General features: G+C 41.9%; 1 protein-coding gene across 1 annotated transcript; it reads right to left on the bottom strand.

Annotated features, from left to right (window-relative positions):
* Positions 1 to 5: 5 nt before the first annotated feature.
* fam120c (family with sequence similarity 120 member C) lies at positions 6 to 27,892 on the bottom strand. The gene is made up of 17 exons (XM_088332329.1): positions 26,427 to 27,892; positions 17,435 to 17,681; positions 17,209 to 17,291; positions 15,704 to 15,832; positions 14,444 to 14,546; positions 13,648 to 13,721; positions 12,263 to 12,537; positions 11,275 to 11,437; positions 11,126 to 11,209; positions 10,856 to 11,027; positions 8,603 to 8,852; positions 8,288 to 8,402; positions 8,006 to 8,215; positions 7,686 to 7,923; positions 7,465 to 7,600; positions 5,099 to 5,162; positions 6 to 4,997 (listed from the first exon to the last, which is right to left on the bottom strand). The coding sequence occupies exons 1-17, from the start codon at positions 26,958 to 26,960 to the stop codon at positions 4,746 to 4,748; spliced, it is 3,129 nt and encodes a 1,042-aa protein (XP_088188455.1). The 5' UTR covers positions 26,961 to 27,892; the 3' UTR covers positions 6 to 4,745.
* Positions 27,893 to 27,979: the final 87 nt, after the last annotated feature.

The raw sequence follows: 27,979 nt of genomic DNA, 5'->3' as shown, positions 1-27,979 counted from the left end.
CACTATTCTTTTTTTACTAAAAGAATAAATTTTATTTCAGCACTGTAAGTCATTTCCCAACCAGTACAAACATGACTGCCATGGTTGTCTCTTTCAGAACCTTTCCTCCTCTCCTCCATCTGTGAGATGAGACCATCAACACCCAGACAAAAAAAATGTCACTGACCGACTCTTTCTTCCTCCCATCTTTTCACAAACAGTCTGGTGCTTCCATAATTCTAACAATGATGACAAATGATACCAACCATAATTAAAACAGCAATAAAAATGATGATGATAATATCTCTGGGACAATAAGATCATGGATACATTTGAACCCATTTTTGCAGCACAGGTCGTTTGGGTGGGTAGTGGGGGTCATTGACGTGTTTGTGTTGAAGGCATGTTTGAACAAGGTGGGTTTATATTCCCCTCTTAATCAAGGGGAGCACTTTGGCAGGGAAGGGATTTGGGCTGCGCAAAGAATTTAGCTGAGGCGAACCATTTTAAGTTTGGAGGACGGCCAATGGTGGCGTGGTAGCGCCGTTTTGTTTTTTATTTTTACAAATTTTAATCAAAATGGTTCCGAAACGTTGTGAACAAAACAAGTGCGCGTTCAGCTTCAGACTTCAACACATTAGACGTCAACACCACACAAATATATTCACCGGGATTTGAGTAAATATATCATTAACAAATCAGGCCTCGACGGGGGAATTAATGAAAAAACCCATTGTTTAGTCAACAGTTCCTTACTCGACAACTTCTGCTATGGGCGCACTCACACTAGGAGTATCGTGCCGTACACAGGAATGCTTGCTGCCAAAATCCAGATTTTGAAGGTACCGTGAGTGCAATCAAATCAGGCCTCAGAACTGCACAGATTCCCAGTTGGGCACATTTTGTAGAGGTGGGCCATACGTACCTGTGATTTAAACAGCTGAGGCAAATAAACAGGACATCTTCATCTTGCCTGAATAGATGTTTTTTTTTCTAATTTTGGAGGCAACTGGGCCCGGGCAATTTGGTGAAGTAACGTGAGTGCCAGCCGAACTGGGACTGAAGAGGGTGGAAAGTCAGGCTTTAGCAGGTGCAGAAGAAACTGCCAGTGTGAGTTCACCCAAAGATGTTGCGAATGATGATTTTTTTCCCTTGATTATTTTCAAACAAAACGTAAACGTGTAAATCAGCCTCTGCCACTTTGGACAGTAGCTTCCATTTCACACCGTATAGTTAATGTGAATGTCCGTCCACTTTCAGACTTTACTCTCATCTCATTTTTTTCTTTTCTCTTAAGGAAAACAAGCCTTGGGTGCGCACTTGTGGAAGTTAAGGCAACAACGTCCAGGAAACTATCCCGGGGGAAGAAAGAGGAATGCTGGAAACCCAACGAGCAACGTTTGGCACAGCGTGAATTTAGCCAAGGAGTCACCAAAAAAGCAAGGGCATGCATGGCAAAGTGGATGCCATAACAGGCCTGGCACTCCTAGCCTGCACTTGCTCGCACCTTTTATTTTGCGATTTCATGACAGCTATGAAAGTGTAACACAGCACGCACTGTGCAGTTGCTCGCCACTATGGAGACTCTGGGGTGTCAGCAGTAGGGTTGCGGGTGGTTGGTTTTTGGTCGGGGTGGGGATAATGGGGAGGGACGCTAGCTGAGACTTTCTGCTGCTTTGAGTCCATGGACCACAAAATTATCACCGGGGATATTATGAAAATCAACGGAGCAGATGACGTTCTCGATTGGTTACGGGCAATATTTACTTACGTACGTTAACGGTGAAAGTGTCTAAAGATGTCATATAGAAGTGAGGAAAATCGCGAATATTACAGTTCAAATCTCTAGGTTGGCTAAGCGTATTTCAGTACTAACTGAAGCGATGGTATAAGGGTTAGAAGATGTCATAACATTAAAATAGGAAGAAAAACACGTTTGCACAACTCAATTTAAGTTTTTTTTTCAGATTTTTTTTGTTTCAAACTGGCTAGATACATACAAAACAGATTATTAACGTTAATATAACTTTGACTGTTAGTTGGGTTCATTAAGGGGCGGGGCAGCGCAGTGGAAGAGGGTGAAGCAACCTAGAGAGACGGGAGAAAGGCGACTCACGGCAACCGGAAAAGCGTGGGGCCGCCAGGGTGGCATAACGGATAAGTCAGGACTGGTTATATTGTCCTGTTTGCGTCTCAATGAGTGATTTGGCGCAGTGGGCAGCACAAGCCACCCACGAAGCAAATACATGATTTGCTGACAGGCAAACCAGCTTCAAATTTGAAGGTTTCCATCAATACAGTGATTTTCAAACTGCGCCTTCACAAAGAGTTGCAATTCTTTTGAAAGAACCCACCCTTAAAACTTAAATTTGTGTACATCTATGCAACACGACTGCTGTTTTTTGCTTTTTGTTTTTTTTAATCCATGAAATGGGGCACTAAGTCCTAACTGAACTTGATGCTTCGTGGGGACTGAAACGTGCTTGTGTTTCCGTTTGCCTAGAAAGATCAAGGCAAATAATATACATCACAAGAGGAGGTGACGACGTGTTGAAGCAAGGTCGTCGGGTTAGCAAGCAGAACAAATAAAGTCACTAATCAGCTCACCAGTGAAAAAAAGCAAACAAGGACAAAAGAGGGACTACATGATGGATGCTGTTGCTCTTTGATCCATACAAGCTACTGTAGAACTCGGGAAATTGTGTGTGTGCGTTAATGTGTGTGTGTGCGCACAACAATCCAGAACTGGTGACTTGTAACTGAGCATGGGGTTTCTGAGCCAGCTAAACAAGTTACCAAACAATGTCCATAGAAGTAACTGGTACTTTGTGGGCAACGGAAACGTCAGCGCCAAAGGACAGACACCAATGTGTGTGACCCAATATCGGTGTGTGTGCGTTTGAGTATGCAGTAAATGGATGGAGGGCCTTATAGAGCAAATGGCTCTCTGGCTAACACAAAGTGTGCTAATGTCAAAATAGTTGAAAGTAAGTCAGTATGCGACTGTCAACGCAGGTCGCCATCTAGCATTTTAGGCCAGCGGAATTCAATTCTTGAACCCCGCCATAACGTGCTAGGTGTGTAAATATCCACGAAGATGTTCACCTAGGAAAAAGTAGAGCGCTGGTGCCAGCACTTATCCTTTGCTTGGCTATTATTTCTTTTGATGCCGGCTCAGCCACCAATGTTGGCGCTGGCAACAAGGGGACATATGACACAACCACAATGACATACACTGCAGGACTTGGATTATTGTCGCGTCAATTTTGCCACATGCCAAAGAGTGCAAGTCATAACGTGGTCTGAAAATAAGGTGCTTTCTGGTCAGGTCTGCGGTGAACACGCACCGGCTTTTCGTTGCTAGAGCATGCGCATACTCCTGTTACGCTATCAAAGCTACCGAGGGCGAAAAGAGCTCCAACCAGTGTCCCGCCACCGATGGGACAGCATCCCGCCGGAGAAGCAGCAAAGTGCTTTCTGTTGTTCTAAAGTCAAACGCAGGAGCGAGCTCTCAGAGCTTCTCGACAATGGCCACCCAAGGACGGGGCTAGGGGGCATCACTCAACCCGCTCGGCTCGCAGCGTTCAAATACCCTTTGGACATAAAAGTGACGATGATTCCAAGGGGAATCACGCGTCAATGTAAAGTTTCTTAGTCAAGGTTTGAGGCTGCTTGGCGGAGTCTGCCTGGAAGCTTCCTGTGTCTGCTGAGCAGTCTTTTTCTTTTTTTGGCCTGGAACTCATAAAAGGTGCCGGCAGAGGATCGTCCAGTGTGGTTTGACAGATTGAAAACAAAGTGCCTCTTTGTCTGGAACCACTCTGTACACATTCTAACGTCTCGCAAATAGAATTCTACCTTTAAATGTCATCATAACATTTTGCACGACATAAACTGTCAAATCATCACTATTAGGGGCTTTTTTTTCCTAAATAATTTTACATTTAAATACATCAAGTGCTTGTGTTGGGCTAGTACAATCAAAGCTTTTGGGAGGAAAGGATAGGTGGGGAGAGATAAATATAATAATGCACTTTTTTGGAGGGGGGTTTTAACCTTGCATACTTTTGGGGCTAAGGTGCGTAAATTCATGGGATTTCTTAGCACAGACTAAGAACTAAGCTACATGGGGTGCACAAGTGCTCCAAAGATCCGTTGAAAATGGAGCTTGATTAAACGGTACTTGAGCAGAGCGGGTTTGCTTTTTTGTTCCCTTTTGCACACCGGACACACAAGTCATTACATTACGTTGGAATGTTACCATGCGCAAAGCTTGCCCCTTGTCAGATCTCATACGGGAAAGCAATGGTAGAGCAGCTACCGAACATGGCCACCGTGGAAACCACATCCAGTCTGTCACCATTACGCGGATAATGCAACCTCTGCGTGGAGTTTTCAACACAACATGAAGAGTGCATGTAGCCTCTGTATTGGAGAAGGGCCCTAACTTTTGTGGCAGGAACGTGATAGGGGGGATACTTTTTTCAGTTTAGGGGTGTGGGGTTCTTTGTGGAGGGGCGGGTGCTTACACACTCATGGAGAAAATCTCTCATTAAAAAAAAAGCACATGAGGAAAACTAAAAATGGAATTTTACCGCAGTGACAGCCAACTGTCTGCACCCATCACACGGAGCACACAAGATGGAGACGCTCGGTGCCCGTGGGGGCATATTGCTCTGTGTCATGACATCAGACAGTTAGTGTGCGGGGCTATAAAGACGGGGAAAGGCAGTCAAACACAAACTTTCTCCAAGGACGCTGTTAGTGCGTCATTCTTCCTTTTGTAGCGCTCCTTCTGACGAGCAGTCGTCAAGGCAACAGGGGGACTCTGCTTGTACCCCGTCTGATTGGTTGTCTTTGCTGGCTAAGGCACAATGGATTGGCTGGGCCAGGTTGGGGAGCTCCAATGGCTGCCCCACGACTGCCGAGCTGCCATTTAGCTGCCGGCTGGCCGCTTCTGGGGCTAATCCCGCCTCTTCTGAAGACTTCGGCGGGCTGATGGATGGAGGGGGCGACGATGTCTGGTGGCAGTGGGTGAAAGAAGTGTCAGGACATAGTGGGCAATATACCAAAGCCGCCAAAAAGTTTAAATACCTTTTGCTAGTTAAAACCATGGCCATACCTGTGTTCTGTTGGCAGGTGCTTTTTTCCCTCCTCTCAGTTTTGCTGGGATCTCTTTGCCCCTCCTGTGGTGCGCAAACACACAATAAATTATAGTATAGTGATGACCAAAAGTGGAACCGAAGGGCCATGATTGTACCAATTGGATCTCGAGTGAACCAGCCAGGTCAGTGGGCATCTTTGTTAAGTCTGCTACATTCAACAACATTTACAGCTCTCATAGGGGGAAAATAAAATAAAATATAAAAATTACAAAGCTTATCTTAGTATACATGTACAAATGTATGAGAGGTGTGAACGTGTGTTAAAATCAGTTTTAGCTCAATACAGTATCCTGGGGGTACAGTTAGGTGCAGTGCTGTTCAAAATAAAAACAATGGAATGTGACTAACCAGAATAGCCCTGGATTTTAGTATATTTGTTATTGTCAGATGCCAGAATAGCAGTAGGTGCATTAGATTCTCAGGAAACAAACAAGACCCAGCATTCGTAAAAGGCACGCTCCAAAGGCTGTGCAATTTGGAAATTAGTTCAAAGGGGTGTGTCAAAAAATATGGTGTGGCAACCCATCACCTAGGTCATCAATTTTGGGGAAGAAAAAAAACAAAAACAGGTGTGAATCAGGTTGCCTATTTAAGGATAAAGAAGTCAGCACACGTTGAACATGCATTTGACGAAAATAAGTCGTTCAAGACAGTGCTCCAAAAAAACTGTTCTTTAATTAAAAAGTTGATTGGAGAGGGAAGAACTTATAAAGAGGTGCAAAAAAATGTTGGCTGTTCAGCCAAAATGAACTCCAATGCCTTAAACTGGGTAGAAAAACCAGAGACACATGGAAAAAACAGAAGGCAACTATTAAAATGGACCAGAGAATAACCAGAATCAGTTGCAGGACAATCAAACACAGTCTGCAGTTACCTGCAAGTAATATGAAGCACATTTCTTTTCAAGAATCCCACACAAAGTCCCTCTGATTTAAAAAAGGGATTTGCAGGAAAGGTAACAAAGAACACATCAACTAGCCTAAAGAAAGTTGGAGGAACATTTTGTGGACTATGAAAGAAAAATTGTCCTTTTTGGGTACAGGGCCCACCCACAGACTGTGTCAGACAACCCAGTAACTCTGGATTCAAACCTCAGTACACATTAATGACAGTGAAGCATGATGGTGCAAGTATCATGGTCTGGGTATGTTTCTCCTACTCTGGTGTTGGGCCCATTTATCAAATTCAAGACCATGGATCAGTTTGTGTATGTCAACATAATTGAAGAGGTTGTCTTGCCTTTTGCTGAAGAGGACAAGCCCTGGAAATGGGTGTTTCAACAATACAACGACCCGAAACACACCAATAGACGAGCAAAGTATTGGTTACAAACCAAGAAAATTAAGGTTTCGGAGTGGCCAGCCCATTCCCCAGTTCTCAATCCAATCGAGAACTTGTGGGGTGATATAAAAAAATGCTGTTTGTGAAGCAAAACAAATGTAAATTAATTGTTGAATGTGGTTAAGCAAACATAAGGTGAAATAACAACTGAAAGGAGCCACAAGTTAGTTGACTATGCCACACAGATGAAGCAGTCATCAAAAACTGGTCATGTAACTAAGTATTAAGACTGCTAAATACTACTTTTTTTCAGAAATACATTTTTTACACTCAACAGCAGACACAGCTATTTTTTTGAACACACCCCATTTAAACTATTTGCCCAATTACACAGCCTTCGGAGCGGGCCTATAATGAATGCTGGGTCTTCTTTGCTGTCTGAGAATCTACTGGACCTACTGATAACTTGTTTGGCATGCAACAATAAAAATATACTAAAACCTTTTTGTGGTTAGTCACATTGCAATGCTATTATTTTGAATAGCAATGTATAAAGGGTGTTTCAAAAAATGTGATATATTTTAAATATTTATAAATATCATGATAAATATATTTATTTCCCTGTACTAACTTAAGAGCAATTAATTTTTTATATAAAAAGAAATAAAAATAGTAATTAGCTGGAGACTGTTACCAAAAAGACGCTTCAGTGTGTTTTCCAAGATCTGGTTTACACAGAATTAACATATGCCGTGTCTCAGTGGGTGCACACATTAAACATTTGTGATATTGTTCACATAATACGCATGCTTTTGAATTTGTTTTTCAAATATGAAAGAATATTTTTTTATGTTAAACATTAATAATCTTTAATTTTGTTTGCCTTAAACATGTACTTTCCTTGATAAATACACTTCAAAGAATATTTTTTTAATACCCTGTATTTTTGCTAAAATAGAAATAATCAAGAAAAACATGCTTGCATATTTTGAGAAGATAACATCCGACCGCCATTCAAATAAAGCTCTCCACACAAACTCACCCTTTTCCGGTTCCAACCGAAACAACCTGCATGTTGAAGCCCCCTCGGCCACGTATGGGTTTGTTGCCGGCCCACTGGCCAACAACCATGCCAGCAATCTCCAACTTTCCTCCCTGAGGCGGGATCGACTGAATACCTGGGGTATTTACAAAAAAATAACTCAGTCGATGTGTGTGACAGCGACTGAAACATTTTTGAATTTTTACCAGTGAGTGTCGTACCTGGGAAGGCTCGGGGTCTGTGCTGAGCCGGGTGGTGCAAATGATGTGGATGATGAGGAGGCATGCCACCCATGGGGCGAGGTGGGTAGAGCGGGGGCATGGGGTAAAAGGGGGGCACCATAGTTGGTGGCAAGAAGGCAGGGGGTGGAAGAGGTGGAGGAGGAGGTGGAGGACGAGACAAATTAATGCCCTCCAGTATAGCCTGACGCATCTTTTCCACTTTGGACACTAGCTCCTCCTGGCAAGCACAAAATGGACAGACATATTGTAATTGCTTATCCACTTCAGTGACGTCCAACACCTTTTGCAGCGCAACATACCTGTCCCTCGCACATGTCGAGCAAGGCAGTCCGATCGCGGGCGGCGCGGACCAGTTTGCTCTGGAACAGTTTCCCATCGAAGAAACCCCAGGGACAGCAGTGCTCCCATGGCAATGGCTGTCCGCACACGTCATTGATAAAAAGTGCTGTGTCCACACCGGCCATGAAGAGAGCGGCAAGTTGCACGCCTCGGGCATCCACCTTCTCCACCTGGCGGAAGCAAAGTGCCACATGCAAAACAGAGCGGCACAAAAGTCTGAGGGATGGCAGGAAGAGAACTACCTTGAGCTCCTGAAGCTGGTCGGGTTCATAGAGCTGGTTGGAAACAGCCTGAGCTAAGAAAGCATCCAGCTCATTTCTCTGAAGGATTCTTCCTCCAGGCCACTGCATCATATACCTGAATAAATGGGAAAGATTTGCAGTGACGCCGACAAAATGTAATGCATTCCAATTATAGAATGGTGAACATAGCAGAATTGCTGGATAAAAGGTCCACACGCTTTTCAAGTCACTTGCAAAGCGTGTGGACCCTTTAAGCATGGAATAAGGTGGTATTTGTGTCCATTAGTATAGCAACTAGCTAGGTGTGGTTCCCACCTGAGCACGCAGCACATGAGCAACAGATGCTGTGGGACCTGCGCCGGATTGAGGAGGGCCGGGCAGTCAGAGCGAAGGCAAGCCAGGAAGGCTCGGGTTCTCCTGGAGCGATCCTCGCTGGCGCGACCCAACCACAGGCGCCGCAGGTTAGGGCAGGTCCACTCCCGGAAACACAGTGCTGGTACCAGTTCGGGAGTCAGCGCAGACTTAGCTTTACCGCTGCTCCACTCTTTGATAATCACTGGAGGAACTGAGACATTGCAATGGCAATTCAAAAAGTTGTTATGGTCGGGTGTGTCGTTTGACATGTCCTTAAGTTTCAATTGAATATATTTTGTTACATCGTGAGAAACTACTATATGCTTGTCCCAAGGTTTTTTATTTTATTTATTAGTGTAGCATTAAAATGGTGAAAGAGGCCTATTTCAAGTGTAGTCAAAGTGCCAAACCAAAACCCCCCAAATAGATTGATACTGTGATAGTAATAAGAGAGTTAAGCAGAGTTAAGTTTCATATTCCAAACTGTCCAGTGTTTCCCATACCACAAAAAACCCTAGCCAGTAAACTTGTATTAATAAAAATGTAATAATGTTTTTAAGTATATATAGATGCGAAGTTGACCAAAATAACTTGTGATATCTAACACAAAAGCTAGTAATTACCTTTGTGTGCTCGCTTGCACGCTTTTTTGTCTGCTCCTTGCTCTTCGGTTAATTAGTTTATTGGTTAATTTACACGTTTTTGTCTGGCTGTTGCGCTCCTGTGTTTACTGAGGAAGGGGATGGGGTCTTAGGGGGAGTTGAATGATCGCAATCACTAGCGTGTGTTTGTGCTCCGCAACTGTCAATGTACAGTGAACTCAGTGTTTCCTACCCGCTTTTAATTGGTAAATAAGCTTGTTTATGTTGTTGTTGCTGCTACCACTCATTTTTTTTCACTGAAAAGAGGAGGGAGAGAAGTGTGGGGGGAGCAGCACATGAAGCACAGGAACGGGGCTAGAAAAAGTCTGCATTGTGGAGGACAAAAAGGATAATAAAGTTTAAAAAATGAGCCAAAGCAGGAAAATGATCCTTATTATGACTCATTTTATTTATAATAAGGTTCCAAAACATTGTGCATCAAAGCTTAGCACTTTGTGTTCCTAATGCCAATATTCACAAGAGACTAATTTACATTTTTGCGTGTATTTCAGATGTTCTGTGTCGTTTCAATCTATATAAGTTAGCAGTTGAATGGCAAATAAACTATAAAGTCTTAATAGTTTAAATCTTTATTTTGTAGTAGTTTGTTTTTCAGGGATTCTGTTTTGGTTGACTTCAAAGTTGCTTAGTATAAATACAAAAGTTTAAATTAGTTAAAAGTTCACATTAGAGTGAAAAAATAAACGCTAGTATAATATAGTATGATCGTTTTTTTCATGTATTCTTTTCATGCATAATGTTACATTATTATTTGTAGTATATCGGTTCAAGTAACAAAAAAATCTGACGATCTGGTTGGGAGCGAAGCTGAGAGAGCTCGAATTTTCATCAGTAATAAGTTGCACGTTGCAATAACATACTTGTAAACATATACGTTTCCCCCATACTGTACTTCATACGTTTAAGATCATTTTCAAATTGTGCACAGTATATAACTTTTTTTTTTGTCTTGGTGTTAAAAAATAGGTGCTGCATTGTGTTTAAAAAGTCACTTAAAAAGGGAATAGCAATCGTTAATAAGGGGAGCGATTGTCTAAGCTTGACAGAAATGAAATAACCTCCTGTAAACCATCAAAGAAGAACCACCATATTGTCATAGCAGCAATCACAAAAGTATGATATTCAATACTGTTTTTTACTAAATCACTGATATAAGTATTAAGTTTAAATTTTTTATCAGTGATTTGGTCCATTTATTCGCCGATAAGATATCTTAATATAGCACATCATCGAACAACACTATTTCTTCTTAAATTAAAAACGAGCAGATTTTTTTTTCCATTGAACTCTTGTCTGTGTCGTTGCCCTTCATAACTAGTGTACGTATGCCCTCGGGCAAGGCCCTCTGACACACCCCCAGAACCCCCTACACAGGAGTATCACAAAATTCTATGGGAAGCACTGCATAAAGCTCCTTTAACCAAACACCTGAGAACAAGACAAGTTAAAAAGAGTTACAGTATCTTATCTCTTTTGGTCCAGGAAGTATGAACATAGCCTCAGAAAATATGCTAATGTTTGAGACCTCCAAGAACTTGACAGCGGCCCAAACCTTCCAAAGGCGTTCTCTTGCGGAGGGCCAGTCTTTCCAGGCGGCGATGTGTTTCGGCCAAACTGAAGAGGACGCCGTAGGCGTACTGTCTGGCGGCACGGAACAGCAGCGAGGCAGGAGGCAGCTCAGCGTTACACTCGTCTTCGATACAAACTGGCATTTTCATCTCTCCCTGTTGGTTATGACAAGGGGCGGTTGAGCACGCAGTTATTTGAGGGGACCAAACCAGGCCAAGTAGCGGGAAATGATAGAAGTTGGGCAGCTCTTCACCTTGGTCAAAATGTGGTATATCTGCGGATACATCAGCCCTCTTCTGTGTCTGTGCTCAGCTACACGGAGAACCTCTGCACTAACCTGAAAAACACATTTGGTTTTTTTCTTGACGCCCACAGCATACATATTTTTTTTTAATGACTAACCTGAGGCAGAGGGGGTGTGGTTATGTCCATGTGACTGCGAGTGGCCATAGACAGAAGTGACGGAATGCTTGAGCCGCTCCCGTTGCCTTGAGAAGCTACGCCGGAAGCAGAGCCCTCCCTTCCGCCGGGATCCTCCCAGCGAGACGACTTGTCTGTCAAATGGCTATGACAGCAGACAAAGGTCAAGTCGTGCCACCACGCTTACAAAACTGTGCAAAGATATTGGCTTTGTTATTATTTTTTTACTATATTTGTACAGGTGCTGTCTCAAAAGCTGCAAATCCCTTAATCCTACGTAATGCAACTATTCACGAAAAGTTCATTGTCAAAGGTCCCACCAGATTAAAAAATGTGCATGGTATTCGGCACCTAGATTAGGGTATGGGACTTGTGTAATAAGAACCACCAAAATAAGGCCGAAGATCATATGTGATGGCAAAATACAATTTCAAGCACTTTATAGAATTTCAGAGCAAATTTCCCAGTACCGCCAAAAGAAAAAAAGTTCCTAACCCTACACCTAACTCTAGCTGTAAGCCTAGGCACAACTCTATTTCAGACCCCCAAATTCAGTTTAATACCCTAATAAGGAGCCTAAACCTTAGTTTCTAACACTAGTCCTATTTTGGATATACATTAAGTTTAAAACCCTTATTTGAAGCTCCCAAATCATAGCTCCCAACCATAGCCCAACACCTAACCTAAGAATTATGGCAACAATTTCATATATTTACAAGCGCTACATCGAAAATCCATGCACTTTTTAAACCTTGAAAACAACGTTAAAATTAAAGCACTTTCAAAGATTTTAAGCCCCCTGATGAATGTCTATCCACCTAAATTAAATTAGTTTACGAATGTATATAAGCCATGTTAAAAATACCACTGCTGAAAAGTGCAGAACTTTGATAAGGACGCTTAACCCATGTCAAAATATACCACCAATCCCTACTAAACACAACAAACTAAGTTTCCGTCCGTGCCTTACTTTGTATTGGTATCGTTTGGTTCATCTCCATCCGATGACGAGGAGGGTGACGGAGAAGGTCCCGATGGAGCACCAATGTGGTGATTGGGCAAACGCCCTCCGCTCTGAGAGGAATCATATGGCGCTGACCAATCAGAAAAGCCCATCTTTCCTGTGGATGAATCGTTGCAGTCTTGGGATGGCGGCAGCTGGTTTGCAAACAGAGGAGAAGAACCGGGTCCAAACGGAGCGTTTGCAAAAGGTGCTTTGAAGCCGGCAACTGGGGCAGGGAAGAACTGATAGCAAAGACAGAAAAAAAGAAGGCAAGGTGTTAAGCTTGACTGGAGGTAAGATAGGGCCTAAAAACATCCAACCACCCCGAAACCCGACTAATTAACTTGATTTGAGGGACTGAGCCCGGAGCAAACTAGACTTTTCATATTTCATTTGTGAGGACTCGGGAGGATAGGTGTTTTGGCCGGCCCAAGATCTTACACCACTAATTTACACTCACCGCGGAAAGGTTACCAAAGACACTCCGCACAAATGGGCAAGACTACCTTTCACACAGACAATTTTGCATTTACAAACATCTGCACTTGTGGGGAATAACAAGAGTCAAATATTTTTTGAAGACTTAAAGGTATTATAAAAGACCTTTTTTTCCAAGTAGGCACAGAACATGTCGTTTTCCTTCCCACTATAATGCAGATATGCTCCATAATATTCCACACACCATGGATCTCGAGAAATTAATCCTTTAAGTAGACAGTTTGACCTCATATCCCTTAAAGCTGTGATGTCACCGGAAGACATCGAGCAATCAAAAAAATGGCAAGTTCTCTTAAAAAAGTAAAATAAAAATGTGCAAGGTTTTGAGAGTTCACGCAAGAAGAACCTAAGCCTATAGAGTGTTTCAGGTAGGCTAATTGAAAAACAATCTTTTTTTTTCCAGATACAAAATGCAGAAATTATTTCCAGTACTTTCAGAGCTCTACCATTGTTGAAATTGTTTTATTTATTTCTCTAATAAAATAATTTGGGAGAGGGGAAAAAAAAAGATGTTACGCTCCCGAGATAGATTTAATATGTATGAAATAAAAACGTTTTTGAAAAGGTGTAATTGACACACCTTTTAATATTTTCAACTGTTAAGCGACCTGGCTAATAACATTATTTGTTGATGCATCCGTTAAAACTGAACCACATCCTTCTGTAAGGTGGTTTCGTTGCTCAAAAAACATTTTGAGGCATTCAAAATCAACTATTTTTTACTGGAATTTATTTTCAAAATCCAACCATTATATACTGTATGGGCATTTAGCATTGCATCATGTCTAGCTTTGTGCTACTTGCAATAATACAATGTATGCGTTTCAATAAACGAACAAGACGAATGGGCCTACCTGATTTTTCCCAGGATGCATCGGTCCCATGGGGCCAGAGGGTCCCCCATATGGCGAAAGTCCAAACCCAGGTACTGGAAGTACACAGAATACAAATTAAAGGAATGGGTACAATTATTTAAAAAAAAAATCCTTCTCAGTGATTTGTAAAGATTATCAATCCTTTTGCCGATGCTGACCGATCAAAGTCTGCCCTTACACAGAATGCAGTGTAGAGTAGACAAAACCAACACAAACTAAAAACATGAATATCTCATGCATGAATGTTTGCTTTTTTTTAGAATATAAAATGAGGTACCCTACACCCCAAATATATATACAGTAAGGGCCACCTACACCACTCCTTACTTGTACAATTGTATTGTTCAACTACTGTGAACCTATGCACGCAAAAAGTTTCCGTAGACAGATAATGGCTTATCTCTTAAACTCTATTCCCTTTCACTGCCCATTTTTAATATCTAACATTGGAGTCAAGCCTAGTCTTTCAGTGAGAAGCTGCATTTGACTCTACCGTACTCTCCCATTTAAAAACAGTCTTTACAAATTTACACATTTTGGGAAGGCGAGACTTCATATTCAATAACGTTTTCACCGCCAATGGTGATGAATTAAGTTAAATCCAATCCTGGCTCTTAGGAACAAGTCAGTGTAATGCTTCGTAGATGCAAGCAGGTCAGGAGAAAAAATAAAAAATAAACGTCCTGTGAATACAAGAGTGAGGTGAACAGGAAAAAATAAATCTACAAATGTAGCTGTGTAATTGTGATTTTTCAACCTAGTCTGTTTTACTCACAAATGAAAGCGGTAGGTCCCAGGTTGGGTGATCGAGGTTTGGAGGCAGCTGAAAAATACTCTACGGCTTTCTTGAAGCGATCAACCTTGTCTTCCATGCGTGACTGGAAAGAAACACAGCAGCGTGTTGACCACCACATCAATAGCATTGATGCTGATCAGCAGGAAATAAACAATTTCATTTGTGGTATCACATAGCTCATTTAAGCCAGCAGCTGGTAAGAACAAGAAATATAGGGCTTTAAAAATAATCTCGATGTGCTGGCGAGCATTTGTCCCGTCCACAGATTTCATAATGACATTAGGCACCACAAAAGCTTCAACATAAAACAAGCCTGTGCAAAACTGTGACTTGCCAATACAACATTTTGTCAAGTTGTCTCTCCAAAATGGGGAGATAAGTCTCGATAGTATTGCAATTATTCTAACTAAATCAAATCTAAAATGAATTGGTGTTCAAGTTGGTGGGGTGTGGGTTCTGTTTTTCTCTTTAAGGTTGGAACTCTGCTGTTCACAGTACTTTGTATTGAATTGTCTTTATTGCAATTGATAACACATAATGAAAAATTGTATGCAAAGAGACTGGTCATGGCAACCCAAGGTAAACATGTAACAGAGACTTTAAAGAGAGAGTAGAAAGGCAAAAATATTTACAATGTAGTGTTTAGACACTGGCCTAAGTTATAATAATACTGCCAAGAGGAATTCGTACATCGTACATTCGAATGGTAAATGTGGAATAACAGACATTAGGGAATATAGAATCCCAAAATTCTGAAAGAAATAAAACATTAACACTCAATTGACAAAACCATTTATTATACTTTTAGTTGTACATATATGTATATTTCCTTGGTGACATTTGAGGCTGTGCTTAATCTGCCTTGCCTTTTACTGCACTTCATTGGCAATATTTTTTCTCTCTCTCCCTTACCCATGTAACTCCAATTTCTAACACGCCTGCAATACTTCCTGTATTATAGAAAAATAAAAGTTTAGCTTTCAAAATAAAAGCCTAACAAACAACCTCACATGAACAAGAGTGCTCCAAAACTGTCATTTGCACACCTAAAGCCAACAACCACTAATCATAATAGAATTCTGACTGGCCACTCTGCCCAAAAGCCCACTCGGTTAGCAATCGTTTGTTGCCTAAGAACCCCCACCCAAGAATACCGCTATCATCAAGACTTGCGACAGGTAGTGAAGCAACAGTGTAACATTTTTTTGTGATTTAATTAGGCACTCGATGGTGACTCACGGGCGATTGTTTGAAGACATCTCTCGCAATGGCGTCCAGGTTCCCAAGGTCTTTGATGGAGGAGACATACTCAGAAACGGCCTTGATAACCACTTCACAAGGAGGCAGCACCAACTGATGGGCTCGCACCTACAGTAGAGGGAAGAAAGAGCAGATTTGACGTTTTTGATGAAACATAAATGTGATGAGGGGCAAGGGATGATAAACACAAGAGAAAACCGTCCTAGTCAAAATCTAACATCTTAATTGTGAAAATGTATCGACAAAAGGTTATGATTATTTTTTTGAGTGGAAGAGGAATAGCTGTAGCGACCCTGCTGATTGATGATGGAGCCTTTTAACCTATGCTTTACAGTAAAAAAATAAATAAAATACATAGTGATCTTTTTATTTACAATGTTACAAGTTTTACATAATGATATGAAATATTAATTTGCAACAAGAATGATCTAACAAACATGAATTAAAAGAGCATTTCAACTGAAAAAAATCCTTAGCGTGCATTGTGCTGCACTGGCCATTCATGGATGGATGGCTTGCCTGTGCGTGATCCTTCCTTTCCCGTTTACTGGTCAACAACACGAATCCGACTCTTCTCACGAGTCCATCTTATCAGTCCTCGTCTCTAAAACTTTAGCCAATTTCCACTCGTTGCCAGAAAGAATTGTTACCCTTTTCATTATGATGTCACCAAATTTGAGTATTCTCTTTGAAGTATGCTAACATTGAACACAATGCCATCGTTTTCGAGCATGCATATCTTCTCTGATTGATCTGCCAAGAGGTGGTAAGACTGCAGTGGGCTTGTGCTTTACCTTTTCAGTTGTCTCCTCCAGTGAGACGACAAGTCCAGTCTTTTATTTTGGATTCCGTTTTTGTGTATTTTGTCTCAGCTTTCGTTTTTCCATTTTTCCTTCTTCATTTTTTTTGCCTTTTTCTTTTGGGTTGTATGAATTTCATTTTCATACAATTGAGCTTTTCAATGGAGCCATTTTTTGTGTGCAAGCGGCGTTACATTTGGTTCTTCCTTAGCTTCGTCACCATTTTCAGGTCTCATTTGTGTCTCCTTAGCTTCCAGTTTTTTCTCTTTTTGGACTGACTTTCTTCCTTTTGCCATTCCTCGATGCTTGTATGGTGAGAGCTATTCACTTCAAATGTTTGTTCTTTCTTGCTTTTCTTTACTGCTTGTTTGTTCTTAACTAGATTTTTATCTTTTTTGACTATTTTGGACACGTCCTCAACCTTGTTTTTCTTTCGCGGTTTTGTATATACATTAAATTTTAAAAAAATTCTTAGAAACTGTGTAAATTGAAGATAAATGTTTCTTAAAAGCAAAATATCTTAGCCATAATCTTTTTTTTTAAATGAGATGAATATTGTCATGCTGTAATACTATTACCCGCATCAGTTCTACTGGTGGAAACGTTAGAGCCCAGTACAGCTTTCACAGATTTAACTGTTGTAGATAGTAGTTACTTCATCCAAGACTATTAACACTACTGTACTTTGAGAGAGGCTAGTGGGTGTTCTGGTCCCAGCAGGCTCCAATGGAAGGCAGCTAGGTCTTCATCAGGCAGAATATGATTTCCTTTGGGGAAAGAAATTAGAAAAATCTAATTGCGTGGGTATAAAACTTAGAGAGACATGACAAACAGAAGCATGTCCGCTTCAGAAAGCGTGTGACAGGGTGTGCTCATATCGAAAATGAGGACAGCTCAGTCGGCATCTTACCAAGCAGAGCAGCGAAGCAGGGCAGATGTTGAGTTTTAAGCCCAAGCTGCCTGGCAGCTTCAGATAGCAGGTACTGGTGTGTGGTCAAATTTTTGCCATTCCAGCTGAGTTTGAGTGCGTGCGAAGAGAAATAGGCGGGCACGTTGCACAATGCAAACTCAGAATCCTGAGCGATCAGGCCCGCGAATCCGTAATCCCTGTAGAGAGACAGCACTTCCTGGTGATGATCCTCCAAAGTCTGCACAACCTGCAGAAAGAAAAACACACAAAGTCATCAGGAGCTTCTCTTTTTTTGCAGTCACCCGCAGACTAGCGACAACCCACGCAGGTCCAATCATTAAGTTTAAATAAAATTCACATTTAAGTTGATATAGCAGGTAAAATAAAATGCACACAAAAAGTCTTCATAGTCATTCTGATGATAAAGGTATGATGAAAAATATTAAAAAAAAAATATTAAGAGGAAGTTAAGAGTCATCCAAACATAGGCAGGCATTTTGTACATTTTCCAAACTTATCTTGCATTTGGTTTGAGAAAGTGTATAATGTTTGTATCAATAAAATCCCGACATGAATAACACTCAACAGACGTTAATTGAAAATTCCGCGGGGTGACGCTGTGGCAATATTTTTAATGTAAATACCTGTGACAATACTTGAAGGTGACTTCAAAATTCCTTTACCAAAACCAGTTTGCTGTGAGAGTGAAAATCTATGTAGAAATGCAATCAAAGAAATATGTAATTTACAAACAACCCCTTTTTTAAAGTGCAATCTTAAAAACATTATTAAGTATTTGTGCATGCCATCAATAGAACTTTTTTTTCGAAGTTTAAGGGCAAGTGACTTTGAAAATATTTTTGACGCGAGTGCCCCATCTTGACAAAATGTGCCACTTTGGTGAATAAAGCAGGCGGTGTGATCAATTACAAGCCACGTAGACATTTGCTGTCCACTAAAGATGAAAAAAAAGGTTGCTCGGGTAGCAACCAATCACGACTCACGTTTTTTTTAGGTTTGGTCTTGCAACATTTAAAAGCTGACCCACGATTGGTTGAGTCAGCCTGGTTAGTAAGTGTCTTGCGATAACTATTTTGCTAATCATTACTGTTTCTTCACTACTTTAGAAAGTAATGCTATAATTGGATAACTCAGTTAAAGACACAATAGAGTTCTTTACTTCATTTACTACTTCAATTAATACTCAGGTGCCGGCGTTGCCAATGCGAAATGGAGCAGCAGAGTAGATTGACGTGCCACAGCGAGCGAGCAGGCCACAGTATGATAACGAGTTATGTATTTGGCGGCATGCTATATAGAACACATGTAAGGGATATGAACCCCAATGAAATCACATGAATTTATTCAAAGTATGCTCTGTTGATGAAGCCAGGAGACAAAAAGCAATTGCAAGGCACATTGTTATGTGTTGCATGATCGGATACAGGTGCCGTCCCGCAGTTAATAAGAGGGAAAAGGAGCTTGCCCCAGACTGGTGAAGTGCTTAAGGTGAGACTTAATCCTGAGACAGTTACATTGAGGCCACAGCCAATAGCAACTATTTGGAGTTCCTGGTATAGGACTTCAACACCTAACTAGTTCAATAGCAACTTATAATCGGATGTATCCCCACATTGCTGAGATTCATACTATGACGCTCTTCAGCCATCCAGGGTATATTAATCAAAGACCTAAGTAGCTTGATAATTACGTCAAACAAATTAAAATATTTTAAAAACTATTGAATTCCTTTATCAATAGAGAAGCACACATACAGCTCCTTGTATGGGCTTTGTAATTTAAGGGTTTTATTTTTCCCAAGTGAAATATACAGGACTGTCTCAGAAAATTAGAATATTGTGATAAAGTTCTTTATTTTCTGTAATGCAATTAAAAAAACAAAAATGTCATACATTCTGGATTCATTACACATCAACTGAACTATTTCAAGCCTTTTATTATTTTAATATTGCTGATTTTGGCAATCCGGCGTGGCATGGAGGCAATCAGCCTGTGGCATTGCTGAGGTGTTATTGATGCCCAGGATGCTTCGATAGCGGCCTTCAGCTCATTTGCATTTGTAGGTCTGGTGTCTTTCATCTTCTTCTTAACTATACCCCACAAATTCTCGATGGGGTTCAGGTCAGGCGAATTAGCGGGCCAATCAAGGACAGTGATGCCATGGTCAGTGCACCAGTTACTGGTGGTTTTGGCACTGTGGGCAGGTGCCCGATCATGCTGGAAAATGAAATCCTCATCTCCATAGAGCTTTTCAGCAGATGGAAGCATGTAGTGCTCTAAAATCTCTTGGTACACAGTTGCATTTACTCTGGATTTGATGAAACACAGTGGACCAACACCAGCAGCTGACATGGCTCCCCAAACCATTGCTGACTGTGGGAACTTCACACTGGATTTCAAGCAACTTGGATTTTGCTCCTCTCCAGCCTTTCTCCAGACTCTGGCGCCTTGACTTCCAAATGAAATGCAAAACTTGCTTTCGTCTGAAAAGAGGACTTTGGACCACTCTGCAACTGTCCAGTGCTTCTTCTCCATAGCCCAAGTCAGACGCTTCTTCCGTTGACTTGAGTTCAGAAGTGGCTTGACCATGGGAATACGGCTATTGTAGCCCATTTCCCGGACACGTCTGTGAACTGTGGGATTTGATACCTGGACTCCAGCTTCAGCCCACTGTCTTTGAAGCTCCCCCAAATTCTGGAAGCGGCTCTTCTTCACAATTTTGATAAGGCTGCGGTCATCTCTCTTGGTTGTGCAGCGTTTCCGGCCACATTTTTCCCTTCCAACACTTTTTGTGGATATGCTTTGAAACTGCACTCTGTGAACAGCCTGCTCTTTGAGAAATTTATTTTTGTGTCTTACCCTCCTGATGGAGGGTATCAATGATGGTCCTCTGGACAGCAGTCAGATCAGCAGTCTTCCCCATACTTGTGATTTAGTTTACTGAACCAAGCTGAGTGTTTTTAAGGCTCAGGAAACCCTCGCAAGGTGTTTCGAGTTAATTAGATGATTCAGGTGATTAGTTGAATAGCCTACTTGTATACTTTTTCATGATATTCTAATATTTTGAGATAGGATTTTTGAGTTTTCTTAAGCTGTAAGCCAAATTCAGCAATATTAAAATAATAAAAGGCTTGAAATAGTTCAGTTGATGTGTAATGAATCCAGAATGTATGACATTTTTGTTTTTTTAATTGCATTACAGAAAATAAAGAACTTTATCACAATATTCTAATTTTCTGAGACAGTCCTGTATTTCCCATGCTTCATGGTTTGTCTTTCAGTAAAATAAAAAAAAAGAGAGGGGCGTTGTTAGTAGGTTACTTGTACTAATAACTTTCACTCACTCACCGATACACGTTGCAGACATTATTTTCACTTTTGACAAATGCACCACCTTTACCTGTTGTGTAGAAGACTGTTATTTTGCATGATTGATTCATTGAAATTTGGTCTTTGAAACGTCCGAGGAATGTCAGACCATGCAGTTAGTTTGTTTTGTGAACAACTTCATTTTGAAAGGTAACCTATATAACCCTATATTTAAAGCCTGACCCCCCTGCCTGCTGAGTATAATTTCTATAGCTCCATAAACTCTCCATGCAGCATCCAGAAGAAACAGAATGCTTGCGGATTGCTGTGATGGACTGCATCAATTTCATTAGTGGTCTTTATGTGCACACAGACAAAAGTGTTTTTTATTTGTTGTGGCATCCATACGGACACCAGACTGCATCTTTCTTGGACTTTGTAGGCGCAAGAAACATGATATCCATGATTCGAAGGTGCAAAATCAACATATATTTTCAACAAGACAAAAAAACATACTGACACACCTTTTAATGGTCCCTTTCACGCCCCTCTCGTTAGTAACGTATGCCATCCTATCTTAATGGCATAATTGATATATCATTAGTTTAACTACTTAGAAGTGCCTAAAATAAAAAATAAAAATCTAAATTACATCATCAAGGATCGGTCATTAGAGAATGGTGCAGGGTGATACCGGAGTTCCGAAGAGGCTTAATGATTGCCTTAAAATCGTGACATTTGGCACCTCAAATTTGAAGCAGCGCAAGTCATCACTTACTCACAGTTGTTTTCTAACTAGATTTGTTTTGTTTTTTTAAATCACTAATCTTGTCATTTTTCAGTAAAAAAAGGAAAACGCATGACATTAGCTTTTAACTGCCTGTGTGATTGTGTGAGCCTGAGGCTGACCCTAAATTTTCAGGAAGGGGCTCACTGTTCTCAAAAATGTTAGTCTGGAGAAGAGCAAAGTGAACAAAAATGGCTTATTTTTTACCAACACAAACAAAAGAAAATTCAATTCCAACAAGACAATTGAAACTAAAGATTTATTGGGTAGAGGCTGAAGTTTGAAGTGTAACAAGTCCCCTAGTTTAAATAATATTTTTGCATCCCAAAATTTACACATCCAATTACTGTAGTCGGGTAGGTGGGCAATAGGCCTGCGTGATTAACCAAAATACAATCTATATAGCGATGTAACACGGTGCAATAGTGTAACCGCAAAACACTGCAGTTTATTCAACGATTCATAGTTTGTTTATTTGGGTGATTGAGCGTTTGGCCAACAAGAATTTTCACATTTCGGGGGTTAATTGCGCCGGACAGTCAGAAGCAAGTTTTAATGGCACCAGCCAATAAAGGCGGGGCCAAGTTGGCAAGACGTGTGTGGATGACTTTGATTGAGCACCTACAGCAGCCTGTCAAGCAGCTGGCCACCAAAATGAACACGAAAGCCCATAGCGTTACCAGCTTATTACTTTGAAAATGAATTGATCAATTGAATCTGAAACTGAGGGATGTCAGAAGAGTGCAAAGAAAAGCTGATCACCAGCCGGTGCTCCTTGGATTTTTACCGCGTCCAGGAATTGAATAAGGCGGTGTCAGAAGAGAAAGCTAACAGCTAGGCTAACAACTTTTAAGCCACCACTGCCAGATCTATTACCAATAAAACGGATGACTTGGAGTTACTACTCGTGGAAAACCTCTACATTTGTGACTCTTGTATTTTAATTATCACAAAGACCTTGCAGAGTCGTAAGGACCAGACTCTAATGTGTAGCTTGCCAGCCGCTCTCTTAATCGTTTTCTTACACTGAAAGGGATAGCCCTCCAATTTTGTCATCCTTTTGTATAATGACAATAAAGACCATTTATTCAACTGCAATTCTGTTTTTATTTGTACATCTGTAATTGATATTTTGTTAGTCATAAACTCTCAGTCTCTAGGTACTTTATTTTAGGTTAAAATGCACTTTTCTTTTAAAATCAAGAATCGCATTGAAATTGCAATTTAGGTCTGAAAAATCATAATTAGGGCAGCACCGCGGCGCAGTGGTTAGTGCTTGCGCGGCACAGTTTGTCATGGGAACCTGTCGCGGGTTCAAATCCAGCTCCAGACTTCCTGTGCGGAGTTTGACATATGTTCTCCCCGTGCTTGCGTGGGTTTCCTCCGGGCACTCCGGTTTCCTCCCACGTTCCAAAAACATGCATTTCAGGTGAATTGGCCGGTCCAAATTGTACCTAGGTGTGAATGAGCGAATGAGTTGTCCGTCCCTGTGTGCCCTGCAATTAACTGGCAACCAGTTCAGGGTGTCCCCTGCCCACTGCCTGGAGATGGCTGGGATGGGCTCCAGCCTCCCCGCGACCCTAATGAGGATAAGCGGTACGGCTAATGAGATGAGATGAAAATCATAATTACCCCATTTTCCGCACTATAGGGCGCACCGGGTTATAGGGCGCACCCCCCAAAAATAGTTTTTGGTCCTATATCTTCCATAGGTAAGGCGCACCGGATTATAAGGCGCTACAATGGGAACGTCGACAAAATAGATGATTCAGTCAAACTGATTACCCCCTTAACATTCCCAAAGCTTGCAAAGGATGCGGTGTCCGTACGATGTCACTCAAATGCATCATTTCAAATATCATTCGGAAGGTTAAAGTCTTGGGATTCAAAAAATGCCAACCATTCCTTAGTTTCTATTTTCTTTTTCGCTTGCAACTTTACTACTGTGCATTTGACAATTAACACTTGGAATTGAGTTTAATTCACTCAACTCATCACAGCATCATCAAGATCGTTCTAAAACAAGATACCGGGAAAATATAAAGCCGCATAGCTCACTTAAGTTCTCACGTTCAATAATGATACGCAATCATGGTCTTCTTACAACCGTGAGTGTAGTAAATCCAGGAGAGTAAAAAGTTTACAAATACAGACTAATGAAACATGTTTCTTTATGGCGTAGTTTAGCAAGCTTGCTATTCAGTCATCTTTTTCGGCCAATTGCAGGGTTTGTTTTGGCCCTCGAGCCTATCCGAGGCTCCGAATAACTTCAGCCAATAGCGATCGATTTAACGGATGACTGACACATCTTTTTCGGCCAATTGCAGGGTTTGTTTTGGCCCTTTAGCCAATCCAAGGCTCCGAATAACTTCAGCCAATAGCGATCGATTTAACGGATGATTGACACATCTTTTTCGGCCAATTGCAGGGTTTGTTTTGGCCCTCTAGCCAATCCAAGGCTCCGAATAACTTTAGCCAATAGTGATCAATTCAAATGATGATTGACACATTGGTTAGCCAATGAAACGCCGGTATATAAATCCCAGCATACACCGCGGACTACTCCACGTTCGGGGGAAAATCGAGTCGGCGGCTGTTGCGTAAGTTGCGAGACCTTGCGATTTAATATTGAGCCATATATAAGGCGAACTGTATTATAAGGCGCATGGTCAGCTTTTGAAAAAAATTAAGACTTTTAGGTGCACCTTATAGTGCGGAAAATACGGTAGTTTGTTTACCAAAATCGTGCAACCCCAGTGGGTAACACGGGGGGGGGGAACAAAAATACTTATGACATCATGTCATACAAGTTTTATGAGGAATACTTGGAATACGACGTTATTACAACTTTTGAAGAACAACAACCCATGGGGTAATATTTGATCCCACTTACGCATCCAAGGGTTAATACTAGGAACATGCTTTAACCCGCCTGCAGTCAGACTGTTGAAAAGCAAAGAGGTTTCTATATTATGTTCCCTGTCACTGGTCTTTTTGCAGTCTGCAAATAGCCACTTTTGGAGACGCCTAGACATACCCTTAGAAAAATGTTAAAAATTTTAATATTTATTTTTTTTCAGATTGTGATCACATTTGACCTGGGACCAGGTAAAGCTTTAGATAGATAGATACTTTATTCATCCCCGCAGGGAAATTCACACTTCCAGCAGCATCCCTGCGCTGGAGAACAAAACAATAATAAAGCAAAAAGAATACAATACACAAATAGCCAATGTGACGTGTTGATACCCAATGTAGCGTGTTATATAGAGTATCTATATAGTGCTACAGAATACACACTGCAATAAAAATACGGTAATATGCATTTGTCCCAGCGGTTTTACACACATCTTGTATATGATTGCAAAGAAAATGTAGGCGAGAATAAAAGCCTTCAATTTCTGTGTATTCCAACTTAGATTGCACATGTTGGTAGCAATTGCAGTGATAATTTCAGTTTGGGACAAAACTTCAGAGCGTTACCTTTCAAAAGAGATAAAAACCGTCCAGATTCTCCAAACAGTTAAACAACACAATTCAATTTACTTTGAGTAAGTCTTGGATAGAGATTTTAGGTGATTTAAGATGAGAAATTTAAGTAAACGGCACACTCTTTTGGGGGTTTGCCGTCTATAAATCCTTGAAAAAAAAAAAAAACAGTGATATGCGATTACACAATCGCACTGCGTCACAACGCAATGTCGATTCGATTTTGGTTAATCATGCAGCCCTACTATGTACTGAAAGGTGTTAGCAGTAACGCGTTACAAAGGAATGCGTTCCCGGTACGCAATTACCAGTACATTTCCCTGTAACGAGTGTTGTAACGCATTAGCAATAAAGTTTTGTAACTCAACTGTCGTTACAACATGGTGCGTTGCTCTGCTCTTTTTTTAAAACCACATTATGAATTTGAATGCCTTTTGTTCTTCTACGGTTCCTATTTTGCTCAAGAAGTAAATTACGCCTCTAAATTCGCCAGCAACACAACACTAACTACAACATCAGAAAAGGGTGGGCCTGTTTATATCCACCTACAAAATACAACTTACGAAATACAGTTACTAAGTGGTGCCGTCTAAGGCACGGAGTTCAAGAAGGCTGAATTTATCCCTACTGTTTTTTACTCTACCGTGTAACTTCAGATTCAGATATACTTTGTCATTCGTGTACACGTGTATACAGAACGAAATGTCGATACATCTGACCCGCACAGTTTCACGTCTAAGCGGTATTTACAACTATAAAATATTAAAATTGGGAAGGGAGATTAAATGTACATATTTGGTTGTCCGTCGCCATTAACGAATGGTCGGCAACAGGTGGGGAGGGGGCATGGCTTATACACTAACAACGAAATTAATGGGGAAAATGTGAGTACAGAATTTATAGTAAAATTGGGGTGAATTTTGTGTCTATTTCTGAAAATTATTTTTGCAATACACCAGGCCAGGTGAAAAAAAGAAAATGTATTGGATTTTCCCAAGAATGGAGAAGGAAACGTTGAAATGGTTTAAAGACAAAATGGATGGAGTTATTCCGCCTGTGTTGGATTGCACAAGCAAAGAAATACGAAAGGTACACTTCCACAGGGTAGTGTACACATTTTCTTCTTTTATGTTTTATTATGAGGCGATTTAGAACCAGTTTAAGGGGGCAGCTTCAATGTGAGTATATACACGGTAATTTGTAACTACATACTCTATTTGAGTAAACGGCTAGTTTTGGGTGTCAGTTATATGGGAGGTGGTTAAGCGCAATTATTTTGGAAGTAACTGTAATTCGTTCCTTTTTTGCCGGTAACGCGCACTAATGTTGTAATGAAACAAACTATGCAAGCGGAAAAGAGGAATAGATGACGACGAAGTGGCTCACCCGCACTCGGAAGCGGAACATGGCGAGGCGGACACAGTGGCTGAGGCAGGCCGGGGGCAGGAACCAAGCCCGGGGGGGCGGGGTGGCCTTGCCGCCGACGTGGTTGACGATGAGCTGCGCAGTCTGGCGCTGGCCCTGAGCTCGCCGCGCCCACTCGGGCCAGCGCTCCTTGCCCAGCGTGCCGTTAAACACCACCACAAGCTCCAGGCCGCCCTGGAACAGACAGGCCTGCGACAGGGCGGCCAAGTAGCCCAGCATGGCGTTCCACTGGCCGCCACACACCCAGTCCGTTTGATAACCACCGTAGAGACGCTGCAGGCCGGAGTCAGCGTCCACTAAGATCCTGGTGGGCGGGGGAGGTGGCGGGGGTGGAGGCATGGGCCCGGGGTGGTGAGAGTGGTGCAGGTGATGTTGGTGGGAATGCAGGTGCGGGGGCTGGCGGGCCACGGTCCGGGCTAACTTCAGCAAATCCACGGGCACTGCCGCGCCGGGGCAGCGTTTCTCCAAATACTCTTGGAAGCCCTGCACGCCCATCACGCTGGTGTTGAGCCTGTGCGTGTGTCCGGGGGCGGGCTCGGAATACGTTCGGTACGCCGTGACTGGAACCGGATCAGAGGGGCAAGACCAGCTAGCTAACTGCCAGCTAACGGTCTACCCAGCGTTTGAGTGACAAGTGGGGCGCTCTAACTATCGACACCCAACCGAGCGAGAAATGATCAGCGATTTAGTCCAACAACCCCCGTTCACAAAACTAAACGCCCAAAAGACGGTCTTCGATTTAGGTGCAAGTGTTGAGCGATGCGTCCATCTTTTTTTTCGGTGGATTGCACCCAGAGCCACTAGGCCAGCGGAGCTGCAACGCGTTAACACTTTTTCGATTCACTCCCTTCGGAACATTGCCAGTTCGGTTACCAATCACGCAATCGCTGGTCAAAAAACCTAATGCGTTTACAGATGTTCAATCGGCGAAAAGGATGCGATACTGCGCACTAGTTAGCAGGGTTGGACGACCACTCCGCCGACATGTTGAAGCGAGCGGCTAGCGCTAGCCCGACCATTTCAACTGACGAGATTTGCAACACGGTCAAGTTGAAATCTAAAACATCTACCGATCCCGCGTTCAGAGAGTCCGCGCAGAAATTCGAAACGTTATAAACGTCGTTTGCTCGTGTGGAGGATGGATACGCCAAGTGTGGACGTGTGTCTGAGTGTGTGCGTGTACGCGCGCACGCGCGGCTAGCTACTGGCAGTTTCCCCGGCGTGATTTTGACGCGTCAACTCCCCACACAAGTCCAAGTGCATCCAATAGAATATGGATTGGATGTTTCACGGAATAAAACAAAATAAAATAAAATAAAAGAAAGCGAAAAGCCCAATCGTGACTCCCTCGCTGTCGTCCACGCTCACGGCTCCATGTTGCGGAGGAGAAGCTCACTTCCAAGCGACAGCGGCCATCTTGCGACTTCCTCGCGGCCCAGGCGAGTGGGAGAAGAGGCGGATAAAAAGCTTGGAGGAGGTGCCACCGATTAGGCTTTTGGGAAATGAGGTTCGGA

This window comes from Urocampus carinirostris, chromosome 3, assembly GCF_059441175.1.
Source record: "Urocampus carinirostris isolate Australia breed hairy pipefish chromosome 3, RoL_Ucar_1.0, whole genome shotgun sequence".
NCBI classification, from domain to species: Eukaryota; Metazoa; Chordata; class Actinopteri; order Syngnathiformes; family Syngnathidae; genus Urocampus; species Urocampus carinirostris.
The sequence above is the reverse complement of the archived record's forward strand: the minus strand, read 5'-3'. Positions and strand labels throughout refer to the sequence as shown.